Raw genomic sequence first — 22,435 nt, forward strand, 5'->3', positions numbered from 1 at the left:
GCCGAAAATCTGTTTGACCCATTTTTGCGCTATCTACGAATATCGAAGTGAAAATCATCAAACCGCAGCATACAGCGCCACAGTCACAGCTCCCCCACAAGTGAGCTCGAGACAAGCCCAACAAACGAAACGTAGCCAGGCGATTGCCAATTACACTTAACAAACTCATTATGTTCCGTTTTGCTCGAAAAGAAAAGAAATAAAAAACACAACCAGCGGGTGTCAATATGCAATCCAGGCTGGCAAACAGCAACAGCAACAACAACCTCAACAACCAACAACAATACCCAGAGCAACAGCAGCAGCAACCTCCACAACAATGGCAACTGTCTCTCAAGCATTTTAGATACCCTTTTTTTCTTTGGTCTGACAGCAATTTGTTATGGTTATTAAACACGATCTTTTGCAAGACATGCTTGAAATATTTCAACTTTTCAATGTATCGTACTTACTGAGCTTGCACAGCAATATTAAGTATACGCCAAGGTGGGAATAATTCTACTAAAGAGTAAACAACAAGATAATTGTTCAAGTCACAATTGATAAAGATTAATATACATAATTTGGAAGTATTTAAATTTTTCTTTAACTTCTTTTTATTGAGCTTGCACAGCAATATTAAGTATTCGCCAGGTGGGAATAATTCTTTCAAGTGAATATTTTAATAGAATAATTGCTTAAAGCATAATTTGAGAAAACTAATTTACATAATTTCATTTCATTTAAAATATTTGACTTCTCTTTATTAAGCTTACAAACCAACTATTAAGTAGACGCCACGTGGGAATAATTCTACTTAAAAATATAAAAAAATATAATTGTCAAAACACAATTGAAAAGGTTTAATTTACATAATTTTGAATATATTCCATTTATTGTTGACTCATTATTATTTAGCTTGCAAAAGCAAATATTACGTATACGCAATGAGGGAAAAGTTCTTCTAGGTAAGAAATAAAATAGAATTTCTTAAAGCGCAATTGAAAATGATTAGTTAACATAATTTGGAGATACTTAAACTTTTTGTTGGGTACTTATTATTGAGCTTGCAAAAAAATATTTAGTATACGCCATGTGGAAATTATTCTACATTTTGATAAAATAAACAAAATAATTGTTAGAAGACAAATTCACATAATTTTGAAACATTTAAACAATCGGAAATTACAAAAATTGTATTTAGATTTTTTGCTGAGCTTGCAAAGCAAATATTAAGTATACGCCATGCGGTAATAATTCTTCTTCTTGAATATTCAAAATTATAACAGTTATTGTACAAAGCGTAATTGAAAAACTCTAATTTACATAATTTGGAAACATTTAAGTAATTTAAGAAGATATATTTCCTGAGCGCGCACGTAAATATTAAGTATACGTCATGTGGGAATATTTCTTCCAAGCAAGATATACAATAAAATAATTGTTCAAAAGTTAGTTGAAAATAGAATAATTTGCATAATTTTGAGGAATTAGAACTGTTATTGCATTATTTTTATTGACCTTCCAAAACATTATTAAGTATACGACATGATGGTGTAATTCTAATAAGTAAAAAATCAAATGAAATTGCTATTAAGCAGGAGTCAAGAGATTAAATGGTTTTGCACAATTTTGATTGACCTTCCCGAACATGTTTTTTAACGTATAAATCACTCACAAATAAAAGAGAGACAACAATTGAGAATATATTCAAAATTATTTCTGATTGATATTTATTGAATTGCCAGAAGACAAAATGAAAAAGTGATGTTTCCTTAAAGCTTTATAATAATATTCTTTAAATGTTGCATATTGTAAAGTTTACATTTTTGTATAGCATTATTAGTTTTTTGTGTTTGATTATGAAACTCTTCTTTTCTATTATTTTAAATTAAATTTAACTTTACTTTTGATATCAGACATTTTCATTTCAAAATTTAGAAATTTCAACTTCACTTTTCTAAGCTTAAATTGAGAAAATAAGCTAAATTCTAAGCTGCATTTAAAATGTGTAGAAATCAATATTAACCCAACTAGATTAAAAAGTCAATTGATGCGGGCTGAAAAGAAGTGTATAAGAAGTCGAAGCAAGAACCGTTAGGCTGTAAGGCAGTAAGGTGAAAATCGAAATTCATGTTGAAATAATGCCGATGGAGCGACACAAGCGGCACAAGAGTCAACTCCATGCAACTGCCCCATATGAAAAGGCGGCTCGTGCTCGTGTTTTGCTGCTTTGCTGCTTGTCAGGTGGCAATCCAAGAAGAGAGGAGGGGGAAGGGAGTGCAAGAATGGTGGCAGAGTGTGGGAGAGAGAGAACGGGTGGATGGGTGGGTGTCTGGTGGGTCTTGATCTCCGACTCGGACTAGCTGACAGGCGAACATGGCTAGAACAAAATTTATGCCAGCTGCCAGCTGCTCACATTATTATCGACTTTACTTTTATCGAGACGACATTTGACTGCTCAACGGCAGCTAGCAACAACAACCACAACAACGACAACATCGACAACAAATTTGAATCGAGCCACTGCCGTTTTGTATTGTCGCAGGGGAGGCGGGGCATGCAACTGCAGCACGGGGTGGTGCAACAACGCGAAAAGAATTTAAGGCAACGATCCGGACAGCTGATTGTATGACAAACTGCGAGTATTTTGTATTGCTTTGAGCCTGTTGTTGTTGTTGTGGTTGTGGTTGTGCTGCATAAAGAATGTGGCATTTGATGTGTTGCATGCAACGCAGATTGACACACGCAGATACCCTGCAAGCGGCCATAAATTGAGGCTACACAATTGACAAGCGAACGAACGAAACGAATTTGTTGCTGCTGTTGTGTTCAAACAGAAATACTCGAGAGTTTATTGTTGCCATTGAAAGTGCTTAAGTGTAGACGAAATATTAAATAGAAATGCAGAAATAATTCAAGAGATGATCTTGCGATTGAAAATTGTATATTAAATATTCAATAAAAAAGTATAATGTATTTAAAAGATGAAATTGCTATTAAAAGTGTTTTTTTTTGTGGATAAATTGAAGATTTTATATGAAATAGAAATTCAGAATATATTTATGAAATGAGATTGCAATTGAAAACTGTTGATAAAATATTCAAAAGAAATGCAGAATTTATTTAAGAGTTTTGTTATTTATTTATTATTATTAAATCAAGTATTAAATCAAGAGAAAAAGTTCAGATTTTATATTATATATATTATATATTAAATAAAAATTAAAAAAAAAAAAAAAAAAAATGTGGAATTTATTTAAAATTTGTACTATTCGCTTAAACTGTAGTTTAATTTTGCTATGGAAAGTGATTTGCAAATAAAGTGCAGATTTAATTATGAACTGGAAAAGCGAGAATTTATATAAAGTGTGGATTACATTTTAAATGGAAATGCTGAATTTATTTAAGAGATGAAATTGTGTTTGAAAGTGCTTTATTTTGTCAATAAAGCGAATATAATATATTAAACAGAAATAAAGAACTTATAGAAGAGAACTGGAGTTTAATGTTCTCATTGAAAGAGTTTTATTATGTGGATAAAGTATAGATTTAATATAATATAATTTTTAAGATTTTTATAATTTCTTTAACCTGGTAAAGTGTAGATTATATTTTAAACGGAAGTCCAGAATTCTGGAATTAATTATTATATTATTTATTTAATATATATTCATTATTTATTCATTGATATCTTTAAGATGTGAATAAGGTCGGAAATATTCAATAAAAATACTGAAGACATCGATGATACTTGCAGCTTATTAAATTCAATTTTAAGAATTCAGCTTATAGGGTATCTACTGTTCGAGCATAGTTAATTTGCAACCTTTACGTGCCCATTTCAATTAGTAAACTGTTTTTAGTTTTTGTTTTTATTGTCAAGTGGCAACAACTCAAAATGGGGCAAGACTTCAGTCATGCATTAGTTGTCATTACGTTTTCAGCAACGTGCAAATTATGTAGAAGACTTAAATATCTTCATTTTTTTGCGTTGGGTACTTTGAAGATGGACAACACTTTGGCGTTGTCTGCATTTCCTGGCCGCGGCGCATACAAAAAATGTAATAAAAATTTGTGTGTTTGTGCCACTTGTGGCCTGCGCTGACAATAACAACTTGCAACTTTCGCTTCCTTCTTCAGATTGTTTTTTGTTGTATTGTTGTTTGTTCGTTGTGACTGCCCCATCAGCGTCATCATTTCACCACTCGACTCGCAAATGAGCAGCTGAGGGGGAGGCAAAAAGCGGTCCACTCCACTCCAAGCTGAAGATCGAAGAAGACTCTTCAAGTCGTCGTCGAAGTCGAAGTCGAAGTCGAAGACGAAGTCGAAGCAAATCTCAAGTGCTGTGCCCATCGAAGCTCAGTCAAGACGTCGCGACGTCTTCTGTTTCTCTCTTTTTGTTGTTATTGTTTGTTGCCTGCCGGAAAAAGATGCGATGCCATTTTACTGACTGCCTCTCCTGCTGTCTTTTTGTATGTTTCTCTATCTGTCTGTCATTCACTTCTTTCAAGTCTGTTTTTTTTACCCGTTTTTAATTGGAAAATCGCAATCAGCGTGAATTCTTTTTTACCTTTGTAGTGAGGGTTTAGTATTGAATATTGTTTAAGACTTGCAAATTTATGAAAGCCTAATAACACTTGTTGTTTTATATTATGGTAATTGCAACTTCAACTGTTCGTTAACCGAAAGGATTGTCACATTCTTATGGCAATTTATTATTTGTTTGTTAGGCCACAATGTTGTTGAACTTTTGATAATTATATGCAGAGAACGCAAGAAATTTCAGACAAAGTCGCGTTTATTAATCAGCAATAGAATTAAGTTTTATTTTAAATTATTTGTTTCTTTGTTCGTTACAATTCAATACTTTTTTATTGAATACGATATTTCTTTTAATGATTTATTGATCTATTTGGGTTTTCCAAGGATGTGACCGAGTCAAATCTTGCAGCTTATGCCATTGAGCAGAGTATTTAGCTTTGGACTCTCGTCACTCTGTTTATTTTGTTTTGGCTCCTCCTTTGACTTAATTTCATCGGAAATTCCTCCAAATATTGATCTACTTCGGTGGACTGTAGATCCCCTTAAACTTCTCAAACATTATGCTGTATTTCCATAAATAAACATATTTCAAATTCAAAATATATTTTTAAGTAAGATTACAAGTAAATATAAACAAATATGTTCAATCGAATAAACTCAAAATTCTTTTAAACAAATTTGATAAGAATAGAAGAATAAAACAAGTAAGAAAGCTATAGTCGAGTGTGCTCGACTGTCAGATACCCGCTACCCATTTAGAATAAAAGCAAAATATTGCGGTATTTTATCATAATATACCAAACCCACAAATATACTAAAAATATACCAAATGTTATATTTGGTATATCAATATAATACCACATTCAAAATATACCATAGACAGCACAATATACCAGATTGTCAGCCAAAGCAACTAAGACACCTAGTAAGTTGGCGGTTTGCCCATTTAAAAGTATTTCCTTAATAACTTTTATCTGATCGCAATCAAATTTTCAGAAATCATAAATACTATAGTTATTATTGTACACACCGAAATTCGCAGCTGTAGCTTGAAAATTACGCTTGTTATTCGATTTTTTTGATTTGCGTGGGCGGAAGTGGGCGTGGCAAAAATTTGAAACAAACTTGATCTGCGTGCAAGCATAACAAATGCTGTTGAAAAAAATATATAGCTCTATCTTTTATAGTCTCTGAGATCTAGGTGTTCATACGGACAGACGGACAGACAGACAGATTGTCTCGGCTGTTGATGCTGATCAAGAATACGAGGGTTGCTATTTAAGTTTCTGGCCTAGGTCACTTCTAGCCATATTAGGACCAATTGGCTATTTCCCAAAAAAAGTTTGGACTTTTATCAATAAAAGCTCCATACAACTTGTTCATGTACGAGCACGTTTGATATCGATAAACGATTAATCAAAAACTTACCTCGGCAGAAAAATCGAATTAACTCGTGAACACTTTTGAGCAAAAATTTTTCACAACTTTCGACTTGGATTATTACGACACGAGTGCACCGATGAACTTAAATCTTTATAAGGCGATGAAGTGCCATCCTATAGCCCTGTGAAATACTGGTTTAATGGATTCTATCGTGGCCGATGCTCGCTAGAAGACGAAGGTTGTGAAGGTCGTCCAAAAACGGACGTTGGGCCAGAAAACATTGATGCCGTGCGTGAACTGATAATGCTAGATCGACATGTGACATATCGTGAGATAGAGGCATCCTTTGACATTTCTTCCACCAGAATACATTCGATATTGCATAAACACCTGGTCGTAAAAAAGGATTGTTCTCATTGGATCCCGCACAATTTGACGATTGCTCAAAAAAAGGCTTGTGTGGATTGGTTCAAAGAAATTTTGAAAAAATACATTCCCTGTGCTTCAAAAGACATTTATAAGATGGTCACAGGTGACGAATCATGGATCTATGGTTATGAGCCCAAAACAAAACAGCAATCGACCGTGTGGGTCTTTGAAGACGAGCCAAATCCAACGAACCTTGTTCGTGGAGGAAGCACTATTCAGCAAATGGTCGCCTGTTTCTTCGGTAAAACTGGTCATGTGGCGACTGTTTCGCTTGAGCAATGTAGGACGGTCAATTCTGAGTGGTACACCATAATTTGTAAGCCTGAACTCCTTGTAGAAATTCGAAAAACGAACAAGAAAAGATGGATCATTCCGCACCATGACAACGCGAACTCCCACACACCAGCTCAAACCCGCGCCTTTTTTTGCGGTCAAAACGTGGAATTCATGGGTCATCCGCCGTACAGCCCTGACTTGGCACCCAATGACTTCTTTTTATACCCGCACATCATCGAAAAAAGGCGTGGTCATTGATTTTCTATGTCAGAAGATGCTGTTAAAGTGTTCAAAAACCATGTTTTGGAGGTGCCTCAATCAGAGTGGAAAAAGTGCTTCGACAATTGATTTGAGGGCATTCAAAAGTATATAAATCTTGCTGGAGAATACTGTGACAAACCATAAATCCATTTTTTTTTATAAATATTCACATTTTCATTATTAGGCCAGAAATATAAATAGCAACCCTCGTATATATACTTTATAGGGTTGGAGATGCCTCCTTCTACCTGTTACATACATTTCCTGCTGGCACAAAGTTATAATACCCTTTTACCCTATGGGTAGCGGGTATAAATATGAAGAATATCTATCAATTCAAAGGTTGATTGCTTGGAATCGTAAATTTCACAATAAATAACACTATATACTATATATTTTGATTTGCTTAACACTATATATGTAGATGTATGTAACAGAGGTGGAGGCTAGTTGATAGACCCTATCGGTATCGGTATTATCAAGTCGATAGGCACGAAGCTATCGGTATCATTAGTAGTAGTCAGTAGTAGATCATCATTCGTCAAAGTAGAACAGCAGCAGTCAGTTTAAACGAAGTCAGAAGAAGGAAGTAGTATTGTATAAGTTTAATTAAATAATCCACATATGTATTTTATACTCAAAGGTTATCTTTATAACCAAGATTACATGCATATTTATCTCTATTTATTTTATTTAATTTTGTTAATTTTGTTTAATCTTTTATTTGTCTTACTATACTGTTTTTTATTGCTCAGTCAGCTTATTAATATTCTTCCCTTTTCCATTTTTCTCCTCTTTCTTTGCAGCTGAGTTCCCCGAGGAAGACAGCGATATGCTGATGGAGCCCAACGACTTTACGCCCATCACAGTGTTGCGTTCCCACGAGCAGCAGCACTTCCACATGCCACCAACCACACAGCTGCAGCACAATCCCCAGCAGCAGCAGCAGCAATCACAACAGCTGCAGCTACAGCAGCAGCCACAACAGTTGCAGCATCGTGTGTCAGCGCAGAGTCGCCACTTCCAATCGGAATCGCTGTCGCAGGAACAGTTTCGTCCCATTGCGAATCCAAATACGCAGCTCATCTCGCGCTCCGATGTGACGCCGTTGGCAAACTCAGGAGGAGATTCTCACAGTCAGGCGGCGCAGAACTTTTATCCTCCCTTCTACCACGAGGCGCCTCCATTGGGTCACTCGCGTCCCTATTTCGCTGGTCCCGTCTCACCTTTGGGTGACAATTCACCGCTGCAATTGCCGCTGCTGACACCGCAGCAACAGCAGCTGCAACATCAGCAACAGCAGCAACATCAACAACAGCAGCAGCAACAACAACAAGCACAGCAGCAGCAACAGCAACGCGGATTTGATGCCTCGATTTTGGGTAGCGGTGATTTTGGAGTGTTGCGAGGCGGAACTTTCTATCCCGAAGAGGAGATGCCCTATCATCCGGATGACAACAGCGATTACATCTACGGCGATGCGAACAACGGGCATGGCAGGCCAAGCGAGGGATTCGTTCAGAAGTATACGTATCCTGAGGAGCAATTCGCTAATTTCCGTGACTTTGCGGACATCAATACGCCAACGGATTCGGCATTCTCGCAGTTTGTCGTCGTCTATGCTGCGAAGAATGCGACAAAGCCGCACACAAGTCATCCGCATCCGAAGAACATCTTTGAGCAGCTGGAGCTGCTCGATCGGGAGAAGGCGCTCGAGGAGGCGGCGCTGAAGAAGCAGCAGCCAAGCAAATCCAAATCGAAGCTCTCCAAGACGAAGCTGCAAAAGAAGTACAAGAAGAAGGCGATCGCCAAGGAGTCGCTCGATGTGGAGCCGCTGTTGGCCCTAAGCTAAGCTAAGCTAAGCGATGAAGCAACTGTCCATCTATCTATCACTTCACCTTCCCCTTCCCCTCGTTACATTCCTCCCCCTCCCCCACCCCACTTTCAAAACACAGAACTTTTCACACCTTTTTTTGGTTACTTCGTTTCGTATTTATTCCAAGACAACCCTCTTCCACTCCCCCTCCACCCTTCTCTTTTGCAATAGTTCCGTTAGTTGTGTGTACTAATTATTATTATTATTATTATGATTATTATTATTAATGTAATGTAATATTTTTTTTGTTTTATTTCTTTGTTTTATTTCTCGTGTCTCTTTTGTGTGTAATTGTAGCTTTTAGTTTTATTTGTACTATTTGTATTTTATTATTTTAATTTCCACATATTTCGTGTATTTTGTTGTTTTAATTCCACAAACAAAAAATGAAAATGAAAAAGCAAAAAAAACAGGAAAGAAATCAAACATAATTTTGTATTGTGTGTGTACATAAAATGAGAAACAGCTCGTAATTGTAATTTTAATAATAAACGTAAATAAACAATAATCAACCACATCCGTCTCTCTCTCACTTGTTCACTTGGGTTCATTCAACTCTCTTTTTTTTCTTTTTACCTCTTTTTGCAGTTAGTAACAATTCTCTAGTGCTCGTATTTGGCTCGCAGCGCATTTAACAGCGTGGTGAACGAACCCGCAGTGCGAAAGGTCTGCAATAAATTCAGAAAGGGGAAATAATTAATCATATAAACATTGTGCTTATTATTTAGAGTGGCTTTTTATTTCGAAGCTAACTTTGAGCATTACTTAATAGACATCAGTCAGCTTCAATCAATTGGAGATCGGGATGTAAAGGAGAAATATTACAGCACTGCAAATATGATATAATTTAATTGTATTAAAATTGACTTCTATATTATATTCACCAAACGTTGATATTATAAGTTCAATTTTATCAGATTTATTGCAAAGCTGCTTCCAACTTTTAAAAAATGTACGCAAAAACAAAATTTAAGATCCAAATTGAAAAGGGCTAACTAAACTATATATTTAACAAAAAATGCTGTTGTTATCTTTAATTTTGCTTCTATATATTGATTTTTGTTGTCATTAATGATTTGTTTAATATTGTTGTTTTGATTAATATTGTCAAACTATATAATTAATCTTTTCTTTGGAGTAAAATGTTATACTTTTGAATAATATTTGTATTACCTGGAAAGATGAATAAGCTAGAGTTTGGTGAACAAAATTTTTTAATTGAATCTTCAGTTTGAAAAATGTATTGTTTGTTTAACAAAAGTTTATTTGTAGTTTGGAAAAAAGTAAATCGAAGTTACAGCTTGGACTTTTTTGTTTTGTAATTTGGAATATGAATTTCTAGATGGTTGCGGTTTTTTTCATTCTGGTAAACTTGCTGCTGTGTTTTGGTATTCGTATATTGCAGTCAACACTTTGCCACACTAAAATATATATCTTATATATTTTTAAATGCTGTTCTTTTTGTCAGATTAGTATATAATTTTTTTTGTAATTGAGCAGCAAATGAATTTCTGGATATATTAAACATTCTTCATGTGCCCTGAACTTGCTACTACGTTTGTTTATTTAGATTTCATTTTTGGTAACCATTTCTGGAAAGTCATTTTATAGTATTTGGAAAATAATCGAATTGAAGATGCTATTATAATATTTCAGTCAACAATTTGCCGCGCTAGAATATAAATTTGTTTGAATTTAAGTAAATCATTTTCCAGATTGCTATATATTTTTTAATGTGCTAGCTCATTGCTGTTCTGTTTGTCAGTCCAGAAAATTAGTTTCTTTTGAATTTAAGAAATCATTTTCTACATTTCTATATATTTTTAATGACATAAATTGTTGCTACCTTTGCGACAATGGGAATTTATCAAATGCATTTCTAGGTTTAAAGTCTGCTAACTTTGTCACACTGAAATATATTTGGATTGGTAAATAAATAACTAGATTTCGGCAAAATTCTTTACTTTGCTGAAGTTGCAGCTGTCTTTGCATTATTAGAATCTAAAATTAGAAATTCATTAAGTCATATTCTATATATTTCTACATATTTTTTGACGTGCTAAACTTGCAGTTCTCTGTGCCACGTTAGAATACAATTTCTGCTTAAAGTGCAGCTGTCTTTGCCACTAATGTTAGCTGGATAAACTCACCCAGACGAGCAGAGGATGGCCGAGAACAAAGAAGTAGGCGCCCAAGTGCGTCTCCTTCGTGGCACGTTGCAGGGGCAGCAACAGGAGACGCCGCAGGCGGGCGGATAGTTGATGCCACGGCAGTTGCATGTACAGCTGCTGGGCGAACTCTTGACCCTCGTGTCGCACTCGCTCGGCGCCAACGGCATAGATGCACAGCTGTGTGCTGACGACCATCGAGAAGAAGCCGAGGAAGGCAAAGTTCTGATTGGTGTGTGGCATGATGTACTGACAGATCACTGAGCAATAGAGCACACAGATCAACAGCACCTCAACGCAGGCGATCTCTCTGAACGCCAACTCAAAGCGATCCACCAGCCTCAGCAGCTTCGCATGCTCCCCGAACAGTTGATCCAGTTGCTGCTCCAGTTGCCACTCGCTCAAGCCTTTGTTGCAGCTGATGCGTTGCAGCCGCAGTACGAGGCAGCGATAGTGTGCCGTCAGTCCGAAGACGAACCAGCCGTAGAGCGTGTCCACGCCACTCGTTGAGCAGCAGAAGAAGGTCAACACGAAGACCATGAGACAGCAGTCCAGGAAATAAATCTCCGGTTGGGTTACATCGTAGGGCAGACTGTCACCGGGGAAAGAAGAGATATATATTAAAAAGAAAAGAATATATTATTCGATTTTTTTGATTTGCGTGGGCGGAAGTGGGCGTGGCAAAAATTTGAAACAAACTTGATCTGCGTGCAAGCATAACAAATGCTGTTGAAAAAAATATATAGCTCTATCTTTTATAGTCTCTGAGATCTAGGTGTTCATACGGACAGACGGACAGACAGACAGATTGTCTCGGCTGTTGATGCTGATCAAGAATACGAGGGTTGCTATTTAAGTTTCTGGCCTAGGTCACTTCTAGCCATATTAGGACCAATTGGCTATTTCCCAAAAAAAGTTTGGACTTTTATCAATAAAAGCTCCATACAACTTGTTCATGTACGAGCACGTTTGATATCGATAAACGATTAATCAAAAACTTACCTCGGCAGAAAAATCGAATTAACTCGTGAACACTTTTGAGCAAAAATTTTTCACAACTTTCGACTTGGATTATTACGACACGAGTGCACCGATGAACTTAAATCTTTATAAGGCGATGAAGTGCCATCCTATAGCCCTGTGAAATACTGGTTTAATGGATTCTATCGTGGCCGATGCTCGCTAGAAGACGAAGGTTGTGAAGGTCGTCCAAAAACGGACGTTGGGCCAGAAAACATTGATGCCGTGCGTGAACTGATAATGCTAGATCGACATGTGACATATCGTGAGATAGAGGCATCCTTTGACATTTCTTCCACCAGAATACATTCGATATTGCATAAACACCTGGTCGTAAAAAAGGATTGTTCTCATTGGATCCCGCACAATTTGACGATTGCTCAAAAAAAGGCTTGTGTGGATTGGTTCAAAGAAATTTTGAAAAAATACATTCCCTGTGCTTCAAAAGACATTTATAAGATGGTCACAGGTGACGAATCATGGATCTATGGTTATGAGCCCAAAACAAAACAGCAATCGACCGTGTGGGTCTTTGAAGACGAGCCAAATCCAACGAACCTTGTTCGTGGAGGAAGCACTATTCAGCAAATGGTCGCCTGTTTCTTCGGTAAAACTGGTCATGTGGCGACTGTTTCGCTTGAGCAATGTAGGACGGTCAATTCTGAGTGGTACACCATAATTTGTAAGCCTGAACTCCTTGTAGAAATTCGAAAAACGAACAAGAAAAGATGGATCATTCCGCACCATGACAACGCGAACTCCCACACACCAGCTCAAACCCGCGCCTTTTTTTGCGGTCAAAACGTGGAATTCATGGGTCATCCGCCGTACAGCCCTGACTTGGCACCCAATGACTTCTTTTTATACCCGCACATCATCGAAAAAAGGCGTGGTCATTGATTTTCTATGTCAGAAGATGCTGTTAAAGTGTTCAAAAACCATGTTTTGGAGGTGCCTCAATCAGAGTGGAAAAAGTGCTTCGACAATTGATTTGAGGGCATTCAAAAGTATATAAATCTTGCTGGAGAATACTGTGACAAACCATAAATCCATTTTTTTTTATAAATATTCACATTTTCATTATTAGGCCAGAAATATAAATAGCAACCCTCGTATATATACTTTATAGGGTTGGAGATGCCTCCTTCTACCTGTTACATACATTTCCTGCTGGCACAAAGTTATAATACCCTTTTACCCTATGGGTAGCGGGTATAAATATGAAGAATATCTATCAATTCAAAGGTTGATTGCTTGGAATCGTAAATTTCACAATAAATAACACTATATACTATATATTTTGATTTGCTTAACACTATATATGTAGATGTATGTAACAGAGGTGGAGGCTAGTTGATAGACCCTATCGGTATCGGTATTATCAAGTCGATAGGCACGAAGCTATCGGTATCATTAGTAGTAGTCAGTAGTAGATCATCATTCGTCAAAGTAGAACAGCAGCAGTCAGTTTAAACGAAGTCAGAAGAAGGAAGTAGTATTGTATAAGTTTAATTAAATAATCCACATATGTATTTTATACTCAAAGGTTATCTTTATAACCAAGATTACATGCATATTTATCTCTATTTATTTTATTTAATTTTGTTAATTTTGTTTAATCTTTTATTTGTCTTACTATACTGTTTTTTATTGCTCAGTCAGCTTATTAATATTCTTCCCTTTTCCATTTTTCTCCTCTTTCTTTGCAGCTGAGTTCCCCGAGGAAGACAGCGATATGCTGATGGAGCCCAACGACTTTACGCCCATCACAGTGTTGCGTTCCCACGAGCAGCAGCACTTCCACATGCCACCAACCACACAGCTGCAGCACAATCCCCAGCAGCAGCAGCAGCAATCACAACAGCTGCAGCTACAGCAGCAGCCACAACAGTTGCAGCATCGTGTGTCAGCGCAGAGTCGCCACTTCCAATCGGAATCGCTGTCGCAGGAACAGTTTCGTCCCATTGCGAATCCAAATACGCAGCTCATCTCGCGCTCCGATGTGACGCCGTTGGCAAACTCAGGAGGAGATTCTCACAGTCAGGCGGCGCAGAACTTTTATCCTCCCTTCTACCACGAGGCGCCTCCATTGGGTCACTCGCGTCCCTATTTCGCTGGTCCCGTCTCACCTTTGGGTGACAATTCACCGCTGCAATTGCCGCTGCTGACACCGCAGCAACAGCAGCTGCAACATCAGCAACAGCAGCAACATCAACAACAGCAGCAGCAACAACAACAAGCACAGCAGCAGCAACAGCAACGCGGATTTGATGCCTCGATTTTGGGTAGCGGTGATTTTGGAGTGTTGCGAGGCGGAACTTTCTATCCCGAAGAGGAGATGCCCTATCATCCGGATGACAACAGCGATTACATCTACGGCGATGCGAACAACGGGCATGGCAGGCCAAGCGAGGGATTCGTTCAGAAGTATACGTATCCTGAGGAGCAATTCGCTAATTTCCGTGACTTTGCGGACATCAATACGCCAACGGATTCGGCATTCTCGCAGTTTGTCGTCGTCTATGCTGCGAAGAATGCGACAAAGCCGCACACAAGTCATCCGCATCCGAAGAACATCTTTGAGCAGCTGGAGCTGCTCGATCGGGAGAAGGCGCTCGAGGAGGCGGCGCTGAAGAAGCAGCAGCCAAGCAAATCCAAATCGAAGCTCTCCAAGACGAAGCTGCAAAAGAAGTACAAGAAGAAGGCGATCGCCAAGGAGTCGCTCGATGTGGAGCCGCTGTTGGCCCTAAGCTAAGCTAAGCTAAGCTAAGCGATGAAGCAACTGTCCATCTATCTATCACTTCACCTTCCCCTTCCCCTCGTTACATTCCTCCCCCCCCCCCACCCCACTTTCAAAACACAGAACTTTTCACACCTTTTTTTGGTTACTTCGTTTCGTATTTATTCCAAGACAACCCTCTTCCACTCCCCCTCCACCCTTCTCTTTTGCAATAGTTCCGTTAGTTGTGTGTACTAATTATTATTATTATTATTATGATTATTATTATTAATGTAATGTAATATTTTTTTTTGTTTTATTTCTTTGTTTTATTTCTCGTGTCTCTTTTGTGTGTAATTGTAGCTTTTAGTTTTATTTGTACTATTTGTATTTTATTATTTTAATTTCCACATATTTCGTGTATTTTGTTGTTTTAATTCCACAAACAAAAAATGAAAATGAAAAAGCAAAAAAAACAGGAAAGAAATCAAACATAATTTTGTATTGTGTGTGTACATAAAATGAGAAACAGCTCGTAATTGTAATTTTAATAATAAACGTAAATAAACAATAATCAACCACATCCGTCTCTCTCTCACTTGTTCACTTGGGTTCATTCAACTCTCTTTTTTTTCTTTTTACCTCTTTTTGCAGTTAGTAACAATTCTCTAGTGCTCGTATTTGGCTCGCAGCGCATTTAACAGCGTGGTGAACGAACCCGCAGTGCGAAAGGTCTGCAATAAATTCAGAAAGGGGAAATAATTAATCATATAAACATTGTGCTTATTATTTAGAGTGGCTTTTTATTTCGAAGCTAACTTTGAGCATTACTTAATAGACATCAGTCAGCTTCAATCAATTGGAGATCGGGATGTAAAGGAGAAATATTACAGCACTGCAAATATGATATAATTTAATTGTATTAAAATTGACTTCTATATTATATTCACCAAACGTTGATATTATAAGTTCAATTTTATCAGATTTATTGCAAAGCTGCTTCCAACTTTTAAAAAATGTACGCAAAAACAAAATTTAAGATCCAAATTGAAAAGGGCTAACTAAACTATATATTTAACAAAAAATGCTGTTGTTATCTTTATCAGATTTATTGCAAAGCTGCTTCCAACTTTTAAAAAATGTACGCAAAAACAAAATTTAAGATCCAAATTGAAAAGGGCTAACTAAACTATATATTTAACAAAAAATGCTGTTGTTATCTTTAATTTTGCTTCTATATATTGATTTTTGTTGTCATTAATGATTTGTTTAATATTGTTGTTTTGATTAATATTGTCAAACTATATAATTAATCTTTTCTTTGGAGTAAAATGTTATACTTTTGAATAATATTTGTATTACCTGGAAAGATGAATAAGCTAGAGTTTGGTGAACAAAATTTTTTAATTGAATCTTCAGTTTGAAAAATGTATTGTTTGTTTAACAAAAGTTTATTTGTAGTTTGGAAAAAAGTAAATCGAAGTTACAGCTTGGACTTTTTTGTTTTGTAATTTGGAATATGAATTTCTAGATGGTTGCGGTTTTTTTCATTCTGGTAAACTTGCTGCTGTGTTTTGGTATTCGTATATTGCAGTCAACACTTTGCCACACTAAAATATATATCTTATATATTTTTAAATGCTGTTCTTTTTGTCAGATTAGTATATAATTTTTTTTGTAATTGAGCAGCAAATGAATTTCTGGATATATTAAACATTCTTCATGTGCCCTGAACTTGCTACTACGTTTGTTTATTTAGATTTCATTTTTGGTAACCATTTCTGGAAAGTCATTTTATAGTATTTGGAAAATAATCGAATTGAAGATGCTATTATAATATTTCAGTCAACAATTTGCCGCGCTAGAATATAAATTTGTTTGAATTTAAGTAAATCATTTTCCAGATTGCTATATATTTTTTAATGTGCTAGCGCATTGCTGTTCTGTTTGTCAGTCCAGAAAATTAGTTTCTTTTGAATTTAAGAAATCATTTTCTACATTTCTATATATTTTTAATGACATAAATTGTTGCTACCTTTGCGACAATGGGAATTTATCAAATGCATTTCTAGGTTTAAAGTCTGCTAACTTTGTCACACTGAAATATATTTGGATTGGTAAATAAATAACTAGATTTCGGCAAAATTCTTTACTTTGCTGAAGTTGCAGCTGTCTTTGCATTATTAGAATCTAAAATTAGAAATTCATTAAGTCATATTCTATATATTTCTACATATTTTTTGACGTGCTAAACTTGCAGTTCTCTGTGCCACGTTAGAATACAATTTCTGCTTAAAGTGCAGCTGTCTTTGCCACTAATGTTAGCTGGATAAACTCACCCAGACGAGCAGAGGATGGCCGAGAACAAAGAAGTAGGCGCCCAAGTGCGTCTCCTTCGTGGCACGTTGCAGGGGCAGCAACAGGAGACGCCGCAGGCGGGCGGATAGTTGATGCCACGGCAGTTGCATGTACAGCTGCTGGGCGAACTCTTGACCCTCGTGTCGCACTCGCTCGGCGCCAACGGCATAGATGCACAGCTGTGTGCTGACGACCATCGAGAAGAAGCCGAGGAAGGCAAAGTTCTGATTGGTGTGTGGCATGATGTACTGACAGATCACTGAGCAATAGAGCACACAGATCAACAGCACCTCAACGCAGGCGATCTCTCTGAACGCCAACTCAAAGCGATCCACCAGCCTCAGCAGCTTCGCATGCTCCCCGAACAGTTGATCCAGTTGCTGCTCCAGTTGCCACTCGCTCAAGCCTTTGTTGCAGCTGATGCGTTGCAGCCGCAGTACGAGGCAGCGATAGTGTGCCGTCAGTCCGAAGACGAACCAGCCGTAGAGCGTGTCCACGCCACTCGTTGAGCAGCAGAAGAAGGTCAACACGAAGACCATGAGACAGCAGTCCAGGAAATAAATCTCCGGTTGGGTTACATCGTAGGGCAGACTGTCACCGGGGAAAGAAGAGATATATATTAAAAAGAAAAGAATATATTATTAAATAAAGTGTAGAATTCAATGGGAGGTAAAGGTACATTAAAACAAATTTAAGTTAATTTAAGAATAAGTCTAGTAGACAATAATTTAATACTAAGAAGTCTGAAAAGATTCCACATACAAGATCTCCCCGAGAGATAAGTTCAAGCAACAGAAAATTTGTGACATATAATAGAAGAACTCATTGGATAACTGCTATTTCTGTGAATTTTAATAGTAATTGTTGAATTTACTTGTTGTTATTATAGATAGATTGTAAATAAAAGTAAAGAAAACTAAATTTAAGAAAAGCAATACTGCAAAAAGTAAAGAATAATAGTAATAAATAGTGAAAGCAAAGCATAATTTTAACTCTGTTAAGCGAAACAAGTAATTTAAAAATTCAGACAACTAGAAAATAAGTTAAATGTAGAAATAGAAATGTTTGAATAATAAAGAGAATCAATATAATGATAACATATAAAATAAAACAAAAGAGTAAAATTCAGAGGAAATAATGAAGAGAAAAGAAATTACAAATGTTAAGGTAAAAATATTAAATGTTTATGTAAATTATAAAAAAAACGTAAAAAGATATGTAAATATAAATTTTCTTTGCAGAAACAAGGTAATAAAGGATAAATTGAAGTGATTTTAAAAGGTGCACATATTGTAAAATAAATAGAAAAATGTAGAGTAAGACCAAATTAGGAAAATGTAGCAAAATACATTTAAATAATAGATAGATGGAGTGGATAGAAGAACACGAAAAGAATTAAAGATGAAACTGCGAAGAAAATGTTAAACAAATTTGTCCTCTTCAACATAAATGTAAAGCATGGATAAAACTCGAAGAAAAATAAAAGAAAATTCAGCATTTACAAAGTGTTTAAAACCTCTAATCGTGGGAGTTTTTAGAGTTTCTTTGAGGCATTCTAAAAAACGAAAGGGTTTTCATTGTATAAATATAATTATTCATTCATTATATATATTTTCAGTTGACCATAAATATATTGTTTTTTTTTAATGATTATTGCCAACTATTTTTCAGATAATTCGAATTATACGATGAGGTATTAAATGGTTAATTTTTATTAGATACATAAAAATAAAAATAATAAATAAATACGAAAAAAATAGATAAAGAATATGTACAAAAAAAGTGAAAAGCCTAACGATTTAAAATTAAAAAGATATTAAGTAAAGAACATTAATAGTAATTGAGAAAAAGAGCAGCAAAAAAGATGTAAACCAAATAAAATAAGTTGAAAATAAAGTTAATTTATTTGCTGCTGCTGCTACTCACACGACTCGAAAGGAGCTGACGGGGGCAAAGAGGCCTGTTGAATTGAATCGGAGCAGCGTGAGAGCGAGCGGCATGAGGAGAAAGGAGATCGAGGTGCCGGTGCACATCAGCGTATAAATGCTAGACAGAGATTGGCCAATGCGACTTTGCTGCTGAAAGATCAGCAACTCAGCTGGATCGATGTTTGTCTGTTCGAATGGCTGTTGAATGGCGGCAATGAGAGCGACGAGTTCTTCGCACTTCCAAAGGAAAATCCACATTTTGAGCAGCGAGGAGATCATCTGAACGCCGTGCATCAAAGCCTCGGAGCAGAGGACAATTTCGCTGGAGTGTTGCACGATGAAGGCGCAAACGGTGCAGAACTCAAAGCTGGTGGCGATCACCATGATTGCAAACGTGAGCGGCGATCGCAGCACTTGACGTCGTTCGCCAGGCTTCGAAGGTTTCAGTTCCAAACCCATCAGGCGAAAGGTGAAGCGTTGTGACCTCAGGTCAATGAGCAAGGCATCCAGAAGCTTAGACATGTTGAAAGAAACTGGTGGCTGAGGACTGCGTCGTATTGTTTTGTTGGTGACAAAAAACACACACACACGTGTGTGTAAGTGTGCTGCACTAAATTGTTAATTGGCCTTATTAATAGCAAACTTAATTTGTTTTTGTCTTCATTAGGCGCACTAATAAAATGTTTGAAAACTGGAAAACTTGGCTAACTCTGAAACTTGAAAATGACTTAATTATACGCCCCGGGGCCTGAATCCAAGTCCACACCTACAACACAACACACAACACACAGCACACAACGCAGTAAAACGCAGCACAGGCAACACAACACAAGCCAGGCCAGGTTAATGCGGCACCTGTTTGGCACAGTGTGACAAGTCTATTGAAATTTATTAAGTGTGATAAATTATGAAATCATATTCAAAGTAAGTTTGACACTTTGTTGAACAAGTTATTCAGATAAAATTTTACAAAAAAATGCAAGTGAAAAACAAATTTGAATTTTATTAACTTTTCTCTAGGTTTCTAAGAAATTTGAATAAACCAAAGGGAAGTTTTAGCACTTTGCTGAATAAGTTATGTATCATTAAAAATAAGTAACATACTAATTTTAAGTTCATTTTTATATTTATTAACTTAAAGGTAATGGCGAGTATAAAATCTAAAATATTTTATTATTATTAATAATTATTTTTACTATCAATTAGGACTTGAAAATATTGGCAATAAATTTGTATTTATTTTATTTTTAGGACTATTTGCAGTGCTAGCAATGCATTAAGCCTTCAACTCAATCTTTTTATGATCTTCATTTAAAATATTTAAATTTGATTTTCAATTATTATTTATGGTTGAGATGGGCTTGCTTCGAAAATTGTATATTTCAGTTATATAGTCAGTAGGGGAATGTTCATTTTAATACGGATAGTTCTCTAGGTCTAAAAAATCATAAAATATTTGAAATGAATTAATTTCAAAACATTTTCTCTAGAGAATTCCACACAAACACGTAATAAAAAAAAAGATTCTAGAGTACTAAGAAATGTATTTATATATATATATTTTTTTTTTATTCTAGTCCATTCCTTGTCAAAATTAAAGTAATTAAATTATGTGTTAGTGTTGATTTAGCGTAGCAATGTAAATACAATTTTAAAGTTGTCCGATACACTTTTAATATTATTAAAAAATTAAAATAATAAGTTCCTTTTTTTATATTTTGAAAATATAATTACAATATTCAAAGATGTAAATTATTAGAAGTTCCAAACCTTTACATTATATTTTAATTTAAGAATAACTCCATATTTATGTTCAAATTTGATGTCGACAAATACGTGTATGTAAATTCTGCAATTAATAATGTTTTATTTAAAATGCTATTAAATTTGTGCAGCTTACGCGAAGTTCAACTAATTGTTGATTTATGACTCGAAGCTAGCGCGGAAATAATATTTAGTAAACCGGTTGAAGAAAACAATTTGTAATGACAACGTTTCAATTGTTCATAGTTTGATTTAGTTTTTGTTTTTAGTTGTTTTATGGTTAGTTCTATGTGAATATGTGAGCACTGTGCTCGATTGCCAGATTCGTCAATCGATCAATCAGAGAGTTCAGTATTAACGGTTTCTTTTTGCTATCAACAACGACTTGTCGAAATGCAATTGCAACTGGAACTCAAACTCAAACTGAAACAAGAAACAAGAAACTGGAACTGTGATTGCAGCTCTCTCGCAGTCATGGTCATTGTCCGCTAGCGGTTGTTTTTCTTTTTTTATTGTTTTTTTCTTTACTATTTTTATTTTACTATTTTTGTATGTCATGTGGGCTGCGTGGCAAATACCCTTACTAAGGGTAGCTTAGCAGAGACAAGTGATTGGTAAACGTAGTGTGGAAAAAAGCAAAGCAAAGTTAACTATTTGAAATATTTAAATACTTGTTTATAGATTTCCATTGAACAAGCGACAAGCGAGCTACTGTTTGAGCTTATTGAGTTGTCGCTTGCCCCTTGGGCGCAATTCGGTGCGGTTCTTTCTGGTTTTGCCGTTTTCGTAGCTGAATTCCCGACTCGTGTGTCCGACTTTGGCATATGTTTTGACATTTGGAGGCTGGCACTTAATTTACGGCCTCACCTTATTTTCCACTGCACTGCAAAGTACTAACAATATGCAAGACAAAAGAAGGGGAGGGGGCGCTGCGTGTGTGAGCTTTTGTGCTGAGATTACACACACACACATTCACACACACACTCACACCGTAAGTTTAATTAACCAACTGCCAGTTAGAAACTAATTAAAAGTCTTTGCAGTCGTACAGAAATTCAATTACGAGTACTCGCTATGCTCCCCTTCCTCCCCTCCCCAACCATGACACGCCCATCGTGGGCGTGGGAAAACATAAAACTTGTTCCACACAAATGGAAAATGAGAGCAGCTAACCCAAAAAACAAAATATTTAACCAAACCCAGTTCATTTTGCTGGCTGACCGTGCGTATACTTAACATGCTAATCCATTTATCGCGTATACGCAGCGCGGGCAACGCCAAATGAATTTCGATGTGTGATTTAGCCAGCAATTAGGCCAGTTATCAATGTACAATTCAATGCGATTGACAAACAATTCAGAGAACGCTTCCGTTTTGTGTTTTGTGTTTTGTTTTTATTTTCGTTTTCGTTTTCGTTTTTAATTGCGCTTGTTTTGTGTGTGTTTTTTAATGACATTTTGATTGCTGCCATTTAAGTGATTGGCGGGCCACTTTTTTTTATTGTATTGTGTACAATACTATTCGCCACAATTTGTGGCAGCTGATTGTAAACATGGCCGCAGCTATCGATCGAACGTGCAACACTCATTAGCAGTTGGAATTGTAAACAAATCGATGGCAAATTAGACAAGTTGCGGAAGTATTTGGCTTGGGATTAATTCCCAATTAAAATGCAATAAATTTGCCGCGTTTTTAGTGTCCTCACTTGGCATTTATTATTATCGCATTA

At 36.2% G+C, this 22,435-nt stretch overlaps 2 protein-coding genes across 4 annotated transcripts in view; one reads left to right on the plus strand and one right to left on the minus strand.

Moving 5' to 3' along the window:
* LOC117577787 (myb-like protein I) overlaps positions 1–14,698 on the plus strand; it is a 48,619-nt gene extending 33,921 nt beyond the window's left edge. For 2 of the 3 annotated variants that reach the window (XM_034262713.2, XM_034262712.2), the window contains exon 3: positions 7,680–9,167. In XM_034262713.2, coding sequence (XP_034118604.2) covers positions 7,680–8,725 — 1,046 coding nt within the window. In that variant the 3' untranslated portion in view covers positions 8,726–9,167. Of the gene's footprint in view, positions 1–7,679; positions 9,168–13,646 lie in introns of those variants that run through there. The other variant, XM_052004200.1, reaches the window with a different exon arrangement.
* A 441-nt stretch (positions 14,699–15,139) lies between these two features.
* LOC117577554 (odorant receptor 1a) lies at positions 15,140–19,464 on the minus strand. Its single transcript, XM_034262386.2, has 3 exons — positions 18,941–19,464; positions 16,996–17,605; positions 15,140–15,390 (listed from the first exon to the last, which is right to left on the minus strand). Exons 1-3 carry the CDS (start codon positions 19,462–19,464, stop codon positions 15,325–15,327), a joined length of 1,200 nt encoding a protein of 399 aa, XP_034118277.1. The 3' UTR covers positions 15,140–15,324.
* Between the last annotated feature and the right edge of the window lie 2,971 nt (positions 19,465–22,435).

This window comes from Drosophila albomicans, chromosome X (assembly GCF_009650485.2).
Source record: "Drosophila albomicans strain 15112-1751.03 chromosome X, ASM965048v2, whole genome shotgun sequence".
NCBI lineage: Eukaryota > Metazoa > Arthropoda > Insecta > Diptera > Drosophilidae > Drosophila > Drosophila albomicans.